A 15,428-nucleotide genomic window follows, 5' to 3' on the forward strand; every position below is an offset into this window, starting at 1 on the left:
AGACCTGAGATTTGAGTCCAGGTCCCCTGACCACAGACCGGCTGTTCTCTCGTCCTCCCTGCTGGAGGACAAGATCAAGGGTAGCCCGAGGCCACTGTCTCAGTATTAGTGCAGTGTCATCTCCCTGGCAGGTGCTCAGTGAGTGTCACACAGGCAGGACTCATTTTGCCACCCTCTCTCCAAACCTTTGCCAACGTCCTGCTATATCTTGGGGTCCAGAGAGGAAAAGAGCATCCCGCTAACCCTGCTCTTCTCCCCCCAGGTCCGAATGGTGAAAGACGGAAACCCCTCCTGGAAGCCCACTTTCATTGTGAAACCTGATGGTGGTTGCCAGGGTGATGGAATCTACCTCATCAAAGACCCCAGTGACATCCGCCTGTCAGGGACCCTGCAGCGCAGGCCGGCGGTGGTCCAGGAGTACATCTGCAAACCTCTCCTCATTGACAAGCTCAAGTTCGACATTCGCCTGTATGTCCTACTGAAGTCCTTAGACCCCTTAGAGATTTATATAGCCAAAGATGGACTCTCCAGATTCTGCACGGAGCCGTATCAGGAGCCCACCCCCAAGAACCTGCACCACATCTTCATGCACTTAACCAACTACTCACTGAACATCCACAGCGGGAACTTCGTCCACTCGGACAGCACGAGCACAGGCAGCAAGAGGACTTTCTCTAGCATTCTGTGTAGGCTGTCTTCCAAAGGCGTCGACATCAAGAAGGTCTGGTCCGACATCATCTCGCTGGTGATCAAGACCGTCATCGCCCTGACCCCAGAGCTCAAAGTTTTCTACCAGTCAGACATCCCTGCGGGGAGGCCCGGGCCCACGTGCTTCCAGGTAATGTCTCCAGTCTCGTGTGGGGCGAGGGGTGGGGCCGGGATGGGGCCGGGATGGCCAGAGGTGGGGAGGGGTAGTTGCTGGTGTGGGCTTTGGTGCTAAACCGGTGTCCAACTTGCTGCTTTCTGTTTGCTAGCTGTGTGATTTGGGGTAAGTTACTTCCCTTTTCTCATCTGTAAAATGAGACCAATAGTACCTCCCTTAAAGGATTCTTGGAAGAATTAAAGGAGACAACACAAGTAATGCACAGTGCCATTCATTCACTCATTCTTCTGGCAGTTTTCACCACCGGCCAAGTAGGGGACCGGGCACTGTCCGCGGTCCCGGCAAGACAGTGAGCACATCCCTGCAGGCTGGTGCACAGAATCTCCCATTGTGGGAGACAAATTATTTAAAAAGTAATTAGTATAAAGTGCCACAAGTGCTAGAATGGCCCATCTAGTTGTGGGACCATCTAACATTTTCTGGGCAGGAGTGAGGGTGGTCTGGGAAGGCTTTCCAGAAGAAGTGGCAGTTAACCTGGAACCTGAAGACTTAGATGAAGCAGGCAAGACAGCAGGGCTGGGGGAGACAAGGTGTTCTGGGGTGAGAGGGAAGTGGAAGCACTTCCAGGTCTGAAAAGGTGCAGTGTGTTTGGAGGGTGGAGTCAGAGATGTGGAGGCAGATGAGGTGGGAGAGGTAGGTGGGGGCGAAGTGGTGGAGAGCCGAGGGCAGTGGGGGCCACTGGGGGGGCGCTCACAGGGCACCCGTGCACTGGGGTTTGCACATTACCGACACAAACTGGCTGCTGGGTGGGCAATGGACTGGGGCAAAGTTGAGGGTAGGAAGGTGACTAGTGCGCTGGTTGCTTTTATACAAACAAGAGATGTTGCTGGCTTGGATTACAAAGGTCTTGGTGGAGGTGGAGACAGTAGATTTGAGAGCGACTAGGAGATAGAATGGCTAGACGTGGCGATTGGATGGAGCTGGGGGGCAGTGGGGAGATGGTGGCAGTCAGGGAGGGGGAAAACCAAAAATGAGTGGCAGGTGACTTAGGCACTTGGATGAATATATAGATGCTACTGGAAGGGGACCAGGCTGCTTGGCGGGGGGGAGGGTGAGGAGCTGGACTTGAACATGCTTTTGAAGTGCCTATGTGACATCCAAGTGGGAAGTCTGAGTAGACAATTGGACCTTTGAGCCTGGAGTTCAGGAGCGAAAAGTCTGGGCTGGACAGAAAGATGGGGGCCCCATCGGTGTTCAGATGGTGACTGAAGCCATGAGAGATTGCAGTGTAAGATGAGGCCTGAGAAGTCCCCGGGTTACCACCATTTAAGTAAGGGACAAAGGAGGGAGAACCCAACTAAGGAGACCAAGAAGACGTGGCTGGAGATACAGAAGGGGTACTATACTAGGAGAGGGAGCACCCTGAACGCCGCGGGGGTTGTGCGAGGAGAAGCAGCAGGCAGGGGTCAGCCTCAGCCAGTGCTGCTGGGGCGTCACCAGGACCAGGCGGAAACCATGCCTTGTACTTACTGACCCCAGTGAGACCTGTTGTCATAGTGAGCAGCGGGACGGGGTCAGAGTGCAGTGGACCGAGTGTGGGAGGGACAGAAAGGGAGTGAGGGTACAGCATCCTTTCAGGTCGCTCGGCTGTGAAGGTGGGGTGGGGTGGGGAACAGGCAGGGCAGGCCAGGCACCCACTTTCCTGCCACAGATACACCAGATTGAGAAGGAGACGATAAGAAGGGGTACCCCTGGGGCCCTCTCCATCTAATCTTTAAAATTACCTTGTAGCAGTTGTATATAAAAAAGAATACATGAATGTGTAGATGAGCTGTGACGCAGAACCACAAAATAACCATCCCAAGCCCACCTCCCACCCGAGGTCCCATTACCGAGCTGCTCCCCACCCCGTTTCTCCGCCCACCCCGAGGCTTGCTGCCCTCAGTTTTATGTTTGTCAATTCTTTGCTTTAAAAATACTTACAGTGCCCATGAATGTATCCCTAAACACGATACTATTTTGTTTCGCTTGTTTTTGAGCTAAGACTCTGTTATGAAGTATGTGGCCTTCTGCCGCTCGCTTTCCCCACGTGTGTGGGTGGTTGGTACTGTTCCATCTGCACCGCTGTTTATCCCGTTGTGAGCACGCACAACTCATTTATCCACTTTTATGTCAATGAACGTGTGGGGTGTTCCTGGTCCTCTAAGACTGTGACAGGAAAGTGATGGTGTGGCACAGGAGGGAGGGGAGAGGCAGTGGGGTAGCGGAAGAGGAGGCTGGTCCCCAGGGGCAGCCCCCACTCCAGGGCGGTTACCCCAGGGCCGGGTACCAGTCAGCAGGATCTCCAGGCAGGCGGGTGGGAGCCCTTTGGAGGGGAATTCAGGCAGTGGTCAGTTTCCAGGAGGGGTAATTGCCTTCCAGAGATCTGTCCTTAGGCACTTGGACCCCGGGCTTTGGTTCCCAGGCAGGATGTCCAGCTCAGCTAACAGGCACATGGCTGAAGGCATTAGAAAGTGTGAGTGGGCAGGGCCGAGAGGTAGAACCAGAGGAAACAGGTCCTGGCCCAAGCCACCATAGGTTAGGGCAAAGGAGACGGTTGCAACGTGGAGGCATCCAGGGGTCATCCCGGGGGACTGTGTGGTCCCATCTGTTTGACAGGGACAGCTATTCCAGGCATATCATGTGGGCCTGGCAATGTGGCCAAGCCACAGAGTCCTGGCACAGTGAGAGTGCAGGGTGGGGGGCCAGGGCGGGTGCCTCGCAATGGACCGGCGGCCTGGGGCAGCTGTCGGGGTGGAGCTGGGAGGACTGCAGGGCAGACAGGCAGGGAGCCACTGGTTTGGACAGATCACATCTAGCAGATGGAGCCACAGCCCTCGGACCGTTTTCCATTGCTTGACCGCATTGAATGCTTCCAGGCCTGGGGTCGGGAGGAGCACAGCCCTGGAAGTAAACTCCAGGGGGCACTCTTCCTCTTCTCAGCAGCATGACCTTGGCCCTCAGTTGGTCTGTAAATCACCTGCAATCACTTCCCTACCTGCCTCCTTAGGAGCATTGTGAATACAGGAAAAAGACTTTGACAAGCTAGAAAGTATGAGGTTTACCACACATTTCAGATTCACAGTGATTGAGAAAATATATTCTTTTCTCCTCGGAGTCCGCTTTTGCTTTCTTCATTAACATCACTTGTGAAAAACACTTGTTAGTTGGGGTCTCCATCACCTGAACTAACTTGGAACCCAAAGATTTTAGGTTCTGCTGTTGACTTGCTGTGTGATGTTGCATAGGTCACTTGCCTTCTCTGTGCCTCAGTTTCCTCAGCTACCTCCCAGGGTTGTTGTCCAACTCCTGTGACATAAGGATTATACAGGATTTCACAAACTATAATAATGTTCTGTGCAAATGCGGTATAGTAAGTTCCTTCTTACTGTGAAGCCGCTTCTGCTTGCAGCTTGGGCTGGGCGGATTACAGCATTCCGGGACATAAACCCTCGCCAGCATGTTGCATTTAACTTGAACATGTGACTGTGACCCCTTTCCAACCAGAGCCACAATAACTACTTGGGGAATGGCGATGGCCCATAGCAGCTGCTGGCACAGCCCACGCTGTGGGCAGATTTCCTGTAATCCGTGGCCTGGGAATGTGGCTGCCCTGCCATCCCGGCCTTTCCCCCGCCATCGCCCAGGCAGCCCCCAGCAACACGTCCTCACGTCCGTCTTCTGGAGGGCAACATTGTGACCTTGGCTTTAACAGTAAGGTCCATCTGGGTATAAGTGATTCACGTGGCAGAAATGCACACGCAGAGGAAAGGCTTCCAGCTCAACTTTCAAGAACATTCTATCCCAATTCCATTGCTTGGTCTCTGTCTTCCTCTAGCTCTGTGTCTGATTCTCTCCTTGGCCATGACCCCTCCCTCAGATGTCTGGAGGAGACATCTTCTATAGATTCTAAGGTGCTTCTTTTTCTTCATTGTTCTTGCAGCTTCCTCCTCCCGCCTCAGCCCCAGACACCCCATAGGAAGGAGACAAGAAACAGCCTAGTAGTCATTCATGCAAGGGCTTGGGTTTCATTCTCAGACGCCCTGGGTTTGAGCTCATTCCAGCTCTTCCTTCCAGCACCTCCAGCCGGCAAGCTTGGCAAGTGAGCTTCTCTTTACCTCGGTTTCCTTGTCTGCAAATAGTGGTAACATTTGTGTCTACCTCCCGAAAGTGTTGTAAGATCGAATGAGAGAAAGCCGTGTGGAACACTTGGCATAGTACAAAGCACAACGCACTCACTTTATGAATGATAGTTTTTGTTATTATATCATTTGTTATTTGTAACAACAGTTCTCACACTTGTCTGCCTTGGAGTTAAAGGAAACCATGAAATCATCACATTTTATAATCATAATGGAACACCAGTGTTCCTAGGAACAAGTCTGAGGACCGAGCCCTCGGCCTGGCTCCAGCCTCGCTTCCCTGTACCCCCCCCCGAACCCCGCGGGCCCACCAAGCTGAGCCAGTTCCTGTCTCTTGTTCATAATTTGTGCCTTCTTAGTTCTGGCTGCTTGTCCTCTTCTGTCTTGGCCTGCCACACTCTCTCATTTTCTTACATTAAAAAAAAAACACTGCCTTCCAATGAAGTACTGCTCAAATCCCACCTTCTCTGTTAAGCCTTCCTCAACTTCTTCTGATATTTGGGCTTTTTTCTTCCTCTGGACTCCACACAGTCACTGGGCACCCCCTGAGGGGAGCCCAGAGCTAGTGGTGGGACGTGTGGTCCTGGGTAAGACGCAGTCCCTGCCCCTAAGAGGTACACATTTGAGTGGGGAAGACTGACATGGGAATTACAATTCCTGTCACAAATGCTGCAAGAGGGCACATGCAGGGTGCTGGGAAAACACGGAACAGGGAGTCACTAACTTCGCCTCACCCAGTCAGGGAGGGCTTCCCACAGGAGGAGATGCTTAAGCGGGAGCCCATAGCCTGAAGAATTCACCAGGCAGAAAAAGGTGAGGGCACCATCCCCCCCTGGTTTCCCTCCTACCTCACTGGCTGCTGCCTCCTAGCCCCTTCATCTGGATCCGTCCATGTTGGAGAGTCCCAGCACGCAGTCCTTGGGAAGTTCCCCTCTTATCGACCATCACTCCCCAAATGCTCTCATCTAGCTTGTGAATCTTAAGGACCGGTTATGTCCCGTTGACTCCTAAACTTGTATCTCCAATCTCGACCTCTCCTTGGGCTCCAGACTGGCATAACCAACCGCCCATTTAATCCTCTACTGGGATTTCTAGCGGGGGTCTCCCACTTGGCATGTCCAAAATTAAACCCTCGACTTCACTCCTGAGCCTGCTCTTCCATCATCTCCCCCGTTTCAGTAAGTGAATAGCAGTCAGTTAGTTACTCAGACCAGAAATCTGAGTCATCCTTAGTTATTATTTCTTCCTCCTTTATATATCCAATCCATAAGCAACTCTTGCAGATAGATTTTAAAGTGTATCCTGAATGTAACCACTTGTAGCCAACTCCACTGCCACTGTCTCCCTGCACTTGTACCAGAGCAGTCGCCTCCTAACTGATGTCCCTATTTGCACTCTTGCTAGCTCTCGCCCATTTTTCTCACTGTAGCCAAAATGATTCTTTTAAGACGTGTCAGATCAAATTACTCCCCTGTGCAGACTCTCCAATGGCTTTCTCACCGCACTTAAAATCCTGGCTCCCTCCCATGAACTGTGAGGCGCTGCATGATCTGTCCATTGTCTCCCTCGCTGACCTCATCTCCTACCCGTCTCCCTGTTGCTCACTCCTGGCTGTCCTTCTACAGTGGCCTTTGTTCTTACTGTTCACTTAGCCTGAAGTGCTTTCACTTAGCTCTTCAAATGGCTTCTGTGCTCACTTCATTCAGCCCTTGTTTACACGGCACCTCTTGAGACTTTTGCTCCTGGTCGTGATGGAGTAACAAAGATGGGACCTGTGTACCCCCCAAAACTACATTAAAAAAAAGAATGACTGGACCTAACCTCCTGCAAACAAGCAGAGCACCAGACAAAATACATAAAATAAAAGTTTTAAGATTTTGAATGACAGACAGCTCAGCACTGTGATGTCTGTAGAATAGGGAGATATAACTGAAGGTGAGTCCTGCAGTGGCCTTGGCTTTCTTTTTGGGACAATTTCTGAAGCATGGCACAGGGAGACAAGGCCTGGACAGAGCCCTGTGACCTTCGTGAGTTGAGGAGCTGGAGGTCAAAGTTTGGGAAGGCTGAGGTAGCTGGAATTCTGTGGGCAGAATTCTGAAAATGGGGGAGCTAAGTTATAGAACTGGGTACAAAAATGTTAAAGAAAATATGAGCTTAATGAAGAGAAAAATGGAAGCTATTAAAAAGAACCCAGTGGAACTTCTAGGGAAGAAAAATACAGTATCTGAAATGAAAATTTCACTGGATGGGATTAACAGCAGATTAGACCCTGAAGAAAAAAAATGAGCAGTGAACTTGAAGACTAGCAATAGAATCTATCCAAAATGAAACAGAGAGGAAAATGACAGAGAAAAGGAATGAACAGACCGTTGGTGACCTATAGTACAATAGCAAGTGGACATGTAATTGGGGTTCCCTGAGCAGAAGAGACAGGGAAGACACAGAAAAATGTTTCAAGAAATGGCCAAAATTTCCAAATTTGACAAAAAAATATAAACCCACAATTCAAGAGGCTTAAGAAATTCCCAAGTAGAGTAGACACGCATACACACACAAGCCCCCATCACAGCTTACCGTTATCAAATTGTGGGAAACCAGTGATGATAAGAAAATCTTAAAAGCAGATAGAGAGAGAATAAAAGACATTATATTCAGAGGAACTGAGAAGAACCAAAAAGTTCTCATCAGAAACTATGCCAGCCAGAAGACAAGGGGATGACAAATGTCACCTCCTTAGAAAGCACTTCCCAAATGATCCTATCCAAACCACCAAACCCCACCTTCACCACTGTTCTCACCTGGCTTTGATCACTGACTTGCACGTGGCATCTCTGTCTCCACTGGAATGTAAGCTCCAAGAGGACAGGATGTTCCAACACCCTTTGCCTCGTTCTCCGCTTGATGCCCAGTGCCTAGACCAGTACCCAGTATTTAGTAGGTGCTCATGAAATATTTAGTAGGTGCTCATGGAATTGTCTTCTAGGCAAAATAAGATAAAAGCAGAGAGGATTACAGCATCCTAGAACTACGAACCGTTCGGCGCAGTTGGAGCCCAAGATGCGCCATAGTGAGTGGGAGGAAATAAAGCTGGAGTGAGGCAGAGGGCAGGTCACAGAGGAGTCTGCAGGACACTCTGCGGAACTGGGGCTTCCTTCTGTGGGCAGGGATCTCAGGCAGAGGAGTGCTGACACTCTCTTTGCACTGGGTCGGCCCAAAGTCTGTATGGTTTTTTCTATAAAATAAGAGACACAGTTTTCATTTTCACCAATAAGTTTATTGATTTGGATATTTTGAGTATATCTGTTATCTCCCACGTAGTGTAACATTGATTGTTTTCAATTAATGTCTTAATTTGATTGCTGTCAACTTCAACTGGTCTGTGAGACTGTGGAGCATCATCCAGGGAGAAATCTCCAACAGGAAACTTCGCAAACCACTCTTGGCACATTGGAGCAATCACAGCACCTTCTCCATATAGTGCTCAAATTTTTTTGTGTTTCAGTTGCATCTTTACCTTTCTTGAAATAATAAAGCATGATATGCCAAAAATGTTGTGTATTTCCTTCCATCTTCAATGTTAAAATGGCTACACAAAAATTCACAGTACAATCTAACAAAATTGTTTTGAATGAAGTGAAAGACAACTAAGTGCCACCAGAGCCATTGTACGGAAGAAACCAAACGAACTTTATGGCCAACCCAATATTTTATAAAAATACTGCAGCAGCCCCCATGCCAGAGGAATTAGAGGGTGAATTGGCGAGCAGGGACACAGGGTAGGGGGGAGCTGTTAAAGTGGTCCGGGTGCAAGGTGGTGCAGACCTAATCCAGACCAGGCGCAGTGAGGGCGGGCCAGCTCTAGAAAGTTCTTTGGAGGTAGAATGTACAAGAGTTGGTATGCAGGTAGATATAAAGGATAAGGAGAAATTTCTGGCTTGTGTGATTGGGTGGATAAAGAATACTGTAGGCAAAATAGACTTTAGAGAGATGGCATGTTAATGATTTATTGCTGTGTAACAAATTGCCCCCCAAACTTAGCAGATTAAACTAACAAACGATTCTCTCATGGTTTCTGACTGCCTCTGGCTGCGGGCCTCTCACAAGGCTGAGCTGAACTTCTTGGCCAGGACTGCAGTCCTCTCAAGGCTTTACTGGGGCCAGAGCCCCTCCAAGGCCACTCGCCTGGCTGTTGGCAGCCTCCAGTTCCCCTGGCTGTTGTTTCACCTGGGCCTCTCCATTGGGCAGCTCACAACCTGGAGGCTGGCTTTCCTCAGAGTGGGTGAGCAAGAGAGTTAAGAGAATGCACACCAAGGCGGAAGTCACAAGCTTTTTATAACCTGATGTCGGAAGTGACATCCCCTCATGTCTGCCCTAGACCTTTAGAAAGAAGTCACCAGGTTCAGTCCACTCTCAGGGAGTGGGGGTTACGCGAGGGCACGAATGCCAGGAGGTAGGGGTCATTGAGACCATCTCAGAGGCTGCCAACCACAGACAGGGAGCTTGGATGTATTTGAGGGGTCTGGAACCTCCCCATTGGGAATACCCCAGATGCAGACAGATGTATAATTTTGAAACTCAGGAGAGAATCCTCTCGTTGGAAGGAAGCTTGGAGCCTTTGTGTGAGTTTTCTCCCCAACTTGCTCTGGGAAGTGTCTGGACATCTGAGACAAAGGACAGATACCTTTGAGTCCCCGGGGCCCCTCAGGTAGGAGGTGAGCAACTTGTAATTGCAGACTTAATTACTCGGAGGAGGGCAGAGTATCACATGATTGAAAACCTCTCTCTCTCTGTCTGTCTGTCTCTCTCCATTTAACAATTCCTGCTCTGCCACCCCTTTCTAAGCTGGTTTCTCATCTGCATGAAGTGGGTGTTGGACTAATTAGCAATTTTTTTTAAATGGAGATTTTTTTACCTAGAAACCCCAGTATGCAAAATAGATAACAGTTGATCTGAACTGGTCCCTCCAGTGCTTCCCCAGAAAAGAACCCCATTTGGAAAAACACTGGACCAAGTAAATTCCCAATTTTCTGCCAGCTCCATCATTCCAGGGTTTTATGACAAGACCCACTCTAAATCCCCCCAGTTCTGTGATTCTGTGTATTGAGATCCATTGGAGCAATGTATTGCATTTTTAAGAAGAAAACAATTCATGTTTCCTTGAATTTTTGAAAAAATATGTGTGGTGAAGCAGACCTTCATTAAACACTTACTGCGTGTGAGGCACTGTGCAAAATACATCCTCTCGCTGCACGTTTATTTGATCCTGTCTCCCGGCTCCACGAAGGCAGAGGCTTTGTCTGGGCCACCACCATATTTCCAGAAGCTAGAGTAGTTCCAGGACATAGGAAGCATTTCAATCAATATTCTACAAATGAATGAACAAAGGTGAAGTCCATTCTCATTCCCATTGTACAGATGAGGAAACCGGGGCTTAGAGCTGCTGAGTAACTTGCTACAAGTTAAAGGCAGAACTGAGATTTGAAATTAACCACTCTGGGCTCCAAGCCCCAGATGCCATTCCTTGTTGGCAAGACTAGCAGGGGACTGGAAAGGGAGCCAGCAGTGTCGAGTGCCTCCTCTGTGATGAACACAGTCCCAGGGGCTTTTTGCTTCCCCAATCGATTGCCCTGCAAGGTAGCCATAGTCACCTCCGTTGTAGACACGGTAAATGCGGCTCAGAGAGGCTGAGCACCACACCTAAGGTGGTTTAGCTAGAGTGAGAGACTGATCTGGGATTGCAGCCCAAGTCTTTCCGACTCCAAAGCATTCTTGTATAAGACCCAGCGTCTTCATCTACGTGTACCAAAGTCTGGGTTCTGGAAAATATTCAGCCACTGGTGGGTGCAGGTCAGTACGGCTGCTGAGGCTTTGCCGCCCCCTTCTCCTGCCGATTTCCCATAGCTTTACATTCACGAGACCACTGTGCCTTGAACTGCAAAGAGTCCAGCAGGCTGAGGAAGTGCAAGTCTGAACTTCCAAGATGTAGCAAACAGTGAGTGTTGGTGGCGAGGGATGACGAACGCTGGTACCACAGCCCCGCCGTTCTCTGTAGCCTCATCCACACCACATGTCTCAGGCCAGGTCTGGAGTTAGACTGACAATGTCACCAGAGTCTCTTAAAGGCCCCATCACTCACATCCACTTGTCATATATTATTAAGGAGATCTGTAATACATGTAACACTTTCTACTGGATTTCCATTCCTTTCTTTTCGTGACCAGGGAAAGAAAAATAGACTGAGGATGACTTTTTCCAGCTTCTCATCCTTATTGCCCTTCTTTGAAGAATAACCTTTTCTTGAATTAGCCCCCCAAATGGCCATTTAGGCTCTGATTTCATTAATAAGGAGAGAGCTACAGTTTAATGATGATCATTTAACTAATGCATATTCTAAAAAGACAAGGAAATGGATTTCCCCTCATCTTTTCTTCTCGAGTCCACAGAGGGGATCCAGTTATATCTTCTTGTCTCTCCTGTACTCTCCACGCTATTTTTCGAAACTTCGGGATTGCATCAATTATGTTAGAAGCGTTCTACCTTATCACCTCCTATAGAGATAATGAAAGTTCTCTTAAGAATCTGACATCTTCATAGTCTGAGTCTGAATCTAATTAAGACCTGCAATCTCAAGGATGAGGAGGAATTATCTGGGTGAAGGGTTGTGTCAGGCAGAGGGAACAGAAGCGCGGTGGCTTAGGGATTGTGAGCAATTGAAAGAGGCCAGGGAGAAGAAAGCCTCATCGAGGCAGCACGAGGGATTCAAGAGCAGACATCCAACAAAGGCTGAGCTTTCGGAGTTAGCTTTGGGTGTGAGCCGGCTTTGTGGGCACGTGGTCTGTGCAGTCGCCCAGCGCCCCACGTTCAGAAGGGCTCCCTGCCTGGTTTGATGCCCTGTTCTCGCTATCATGGCATTAATGAAACTTTTTGAACAAGGGGCTTTGCATTTGCATCTTGCACAGGGTCCCACAAACTGTGTAGCCTGCCCTGCTTGGGAGTGAAATCCAGCCCCGTCACTTATTAGCTAGGTGGTCGTAGGAAAATCCATTGGCCTTTCTGAGACTTAGTTTCTGCTTCATGGAGAGTATAATCCCTACTTCAAATACGCTGTCATGAGCACTAAATGAGATGACGGATAATTGCAGCATCGTGTGGTTATTGGTGCCCAGCAGGTACTTAATAAGTATTCCCTTCTCCTTAGGTAAGAGGGCATATCAGAGTTACCTGGGGGATTTGTTATTCAAAGTACACTTGCCTGTGTTCCACTGCGAAAGGTTCTGACTCACAGGTGTGGGCTGCGGAGGGCGGTGGTTTTGAGAGGGGTCCTGAAGTGATGCTGATGTCCACCCGAGCTTAAGAAAGGTAGCCTGGAGTTTCCACAGATCCAGCCAGGGGGCAACTTCGTAACAGAGGAGAGCAAAGGGAGGAGGAATTGATGGACCACCACTAATCTTTAACATAATAAAAAACCTGTTTAAGAAGAAAGAGGTCGTCACCTCTGGCACTTCGATGACAGTGATAGCGCTGAAATGCACTGTGGGAACTCATCCCGTTATTGAGGCTCCGATGAAGCGTCCTGCTTGCTGCCCACTTGGCCTGACAAGTACACCCAGAGGAAGAGGGGCTGTGGACAAGAGAGGGCAGGGCCAAGGGCCAGATTAGGGGCCACGTTTGAATTTATTTCCACTTTACTGGCCCTAATACCACCCCCAGTTCCTGCAAAGAAATTGTAGCTAGAGGGAGTAATTCTGAATTATGTTTGTCCTGCGCAGATTTTAGGCTTTGACATCCTTCTAATGAAAAATCTGAAGCCTATCCTACTTGAAGTTAATGCAAATCCCAGCATGAGAATCGAACATGAGCAAGAAGTAAGTTTTTAAGTATCTCATTGAATGTATTTCCATACAACCGGAGGTTTCCATTCTCATGTTACTCACTTGGCTAAACAAGATTCAGTGTTCCCAAATTTGCACAGCAGAGTTCTGTTGGAGTCTAAATAGTTCCAGTTCTGTTGAGCTCTGAACATAGTCTATTAATATAAGACCTATCTGACCTATGGTGATTTCCCAGCATGCCGTTCTTCCAGTTTCTAAGATCTGCAAATGCAGAAGCAGCTGAGCCTTTCCATCAGCTTTGACATGAACTAATTAGCCTTAGGAGATGAACTAATTGAAATTCTATGAATACAATTTAGCTATGTTGACATGCTTGAATCACTAAGATAAATAGTATATTTAACAGTGGTTATATTTTTTCTCCTGAAAATAATGCATAAAAAAGACTGGAAGGAAATTCACCAAATACTAATAATGGGTTTTAGGGGGATTCTGTGGATTCTTTTAATTTTCTTAACCCTTTTCTATATTTCCAAGTCGTCTACAATGAGCATGTCTAATTGTAATGATCAGAAAAACCGAGTACTGTTTTTCCTCTTTTTGTATTTTGTTAATTTGTAAAAGACACTGACATGTATAAGGTAGTATACAGGGAGCCTTTAAAATATTCTCGCCTAGATTAACGCACGCAAACGCTAGCACTAGCGCCACTGCCTCCTGACAGTCACCTGGCACTGAACCCCTGAGTGTCCCCACTGTAACACGGAATTCTTACCCATTCAAGCTTTCTCCAGGGGTGTTTGAAAATGTCCCCAGCTTTGTCGACGAGGAAGTGAAGGTGGCCGTGATCAGAGACACCCTGCGCCTCATGGACCCGCTGAAGAAGAAAAGAGAGAACCAGTAAGTATTTTCTGGATCATCTGTTTCTGTCAACTCTGCTTCCCAGATCCTACGCCGGTGAGTTAAGTTCTTGGAACATGTTAACAGCATGAGGGAGATGTACATGTGAAACAATCTAATGAAGCATGTGTTCATTTGTGAACATCAGCCTCCAAACACAGTGACTCAGTCAGGAAGGGGAGGCTTACCTATGAACCTCCAGCCTGCTGCTATCTGAATCGGGGAAGTCTCCCTAAAAACCCACTCTCCCCTAGTGGCAGGGTGTCCTCCTGCCCCCCACACTGTTCACGAGGCGCTTCTCTCTGAAATCCTCAAGCCGAGGGAGAGAGCAAAGCAAATCAGAAGAGGGCCACAGGCCACACGGACGTGGTGAGTGAGAATCGCTTCCTTTTTACTTTCTTCGTGATGTTTACCCTCCTGCAGTTTTGTTTCAACACTTGCAGAGCCCATTTATCGACCTTCCGGCGCTTCTAGAATATTTACAGCAGTTACAATTCCTCTCTGACCCTCCCACCCAGTGGCCATTATATTGGGATGTGGGGAGACGGGATGCCCCCTCCCTCAGTGAAATCACCCCTGAAATGAGTGACATTGCACTTGGGTATTTTGTGTTGTTTTTACCGAATTCCTGGTTCCCACAAAGTAAGGGTTGAGTAAATATCACTGTGCTGGGTTTTGGCAGAAAAAAATCAAAGACAGGCACTTCGAATAGTACTCCCCATACCCCTGACAAATCAGGTGCCCAAATGCTCCCAGACAGGGAAAGCGCTTGTCAGCCACGGTTCGAGGCTGAGAGGAACGCTGGCTTCCCAGAGCCAGTGGCGTTTTGCAGGTTCTTTGACTGCGGCCTGTCATCCACTGGGCTCAAGCCCAAATATTGTTAGAACCACCTTCCGGGCCTGCTTGTCCCCTGGGCGGCACTCTGCAGCCACCTGGAGAGCTTTCAAAGATGCCACTGCGAGGGCCCTCACTTCTAGAGATGTGGATTTTAATTAGCCTGGGTGGGAAGCCTGGCCACAGAAAATTGTGAGGCTCCCTAGGTGACTGTCCTGTGCAGCCAAGGCTGAGCGCCACTGCCCTGCAGGACATGTCACTCTGATGGAGTATTTGTCGTACTCGGAGTCAGGCAGGATGGTGTCCGCTCGGCTGAGTTCTCCCCCAGCAGGCTCTTCACCGTGTTGGACACACGCTGTCCTCGCTGGCAGGACCCAGCTGAGAATAGTCGCCCCTGGTTTGCAGGGGCCGAGCCGGCCAGACAGGGCTCGCTCCTGCCCATTAGAGCTGCCGAGGGACGTGAGGCCGGGCTTCCGAGTCCTCCGAGCAGCTCGAACAGCACGGCAGCCGGATGGACAAGGTCCATTTGTTGCGGCTCGGCTCGTAGCTGCGTTCTGTTAGCCATCTTTAAGGAAAAGCAGCGGATCAGCGCAGCTCGGTCGAATTCCTTGCGATACAATGGTCCGTGTGGATCTAATGGTTGTTGCGCTCCCAAGGAGAGATGAGGTCCTGAGAGACGGCGGCACTGGGGGGAGGTTTCAATGGCCATCCACGCCAGTGCGCGTGGGGGTGCGGCTTTTTAAAGGTGACCTCAACACACCCGCACTGTGATTCCTGTGGTGGGAACAAGTTCAAGGGCCACCGTGTAGCCTGAGTCCTCTTAACCTCTGCCACCAAAAGCATTTTCCCATGAAATGG

At 49.1% G+C, this 15,428-nt stretch overlaps 1 protein-coding gene across 3 annotated transcripts in view; it reads left to right on the plus strand.

Annotated features, from left to right (window-relative positions):
- TTLL11 (tubulin tyrosine ligase like 11) overlaps window positions 1-15,428 on the plus strand; it is a 188,776-nt gene that overhangs the window by 62,070 nt on the left and 111,278 nt on the right. For all 3 annotated transcript variants that reach the window (XM_071221100.1, XM_071221099.1, XM_053921032.2), the window contains exons 4-6: window positions 263-838; window positions 12,774-12,869; window positions 13,621-13,736. In XM_071221100.1, coding sequence (XP_071077201.1) covers window positions 263-838; window positions 12,774-12,869; window positions 13,621-13,736 — 788 coding nt within the window. The remainder of the gene's footprint in view (window positions 1-262; window positions 839-12,773; window positions 12,870-13,620; window positions 13,737-15,428) is intronic.

Source organism: Desmodus rotundus, chromosome 1, assembly GCF_022682495.2.
Source record: "Desmodus rotundus isolate HL8 chromosome 1, HLdesRot8A.1, whole genome shotgun sequence".
Lineage (NCBI taxonomy): Eukaryota > Metazoa > Chordata > Mammalia > Chiroptera > Phyllostomidae > Desmodus > Desmodus rotundus.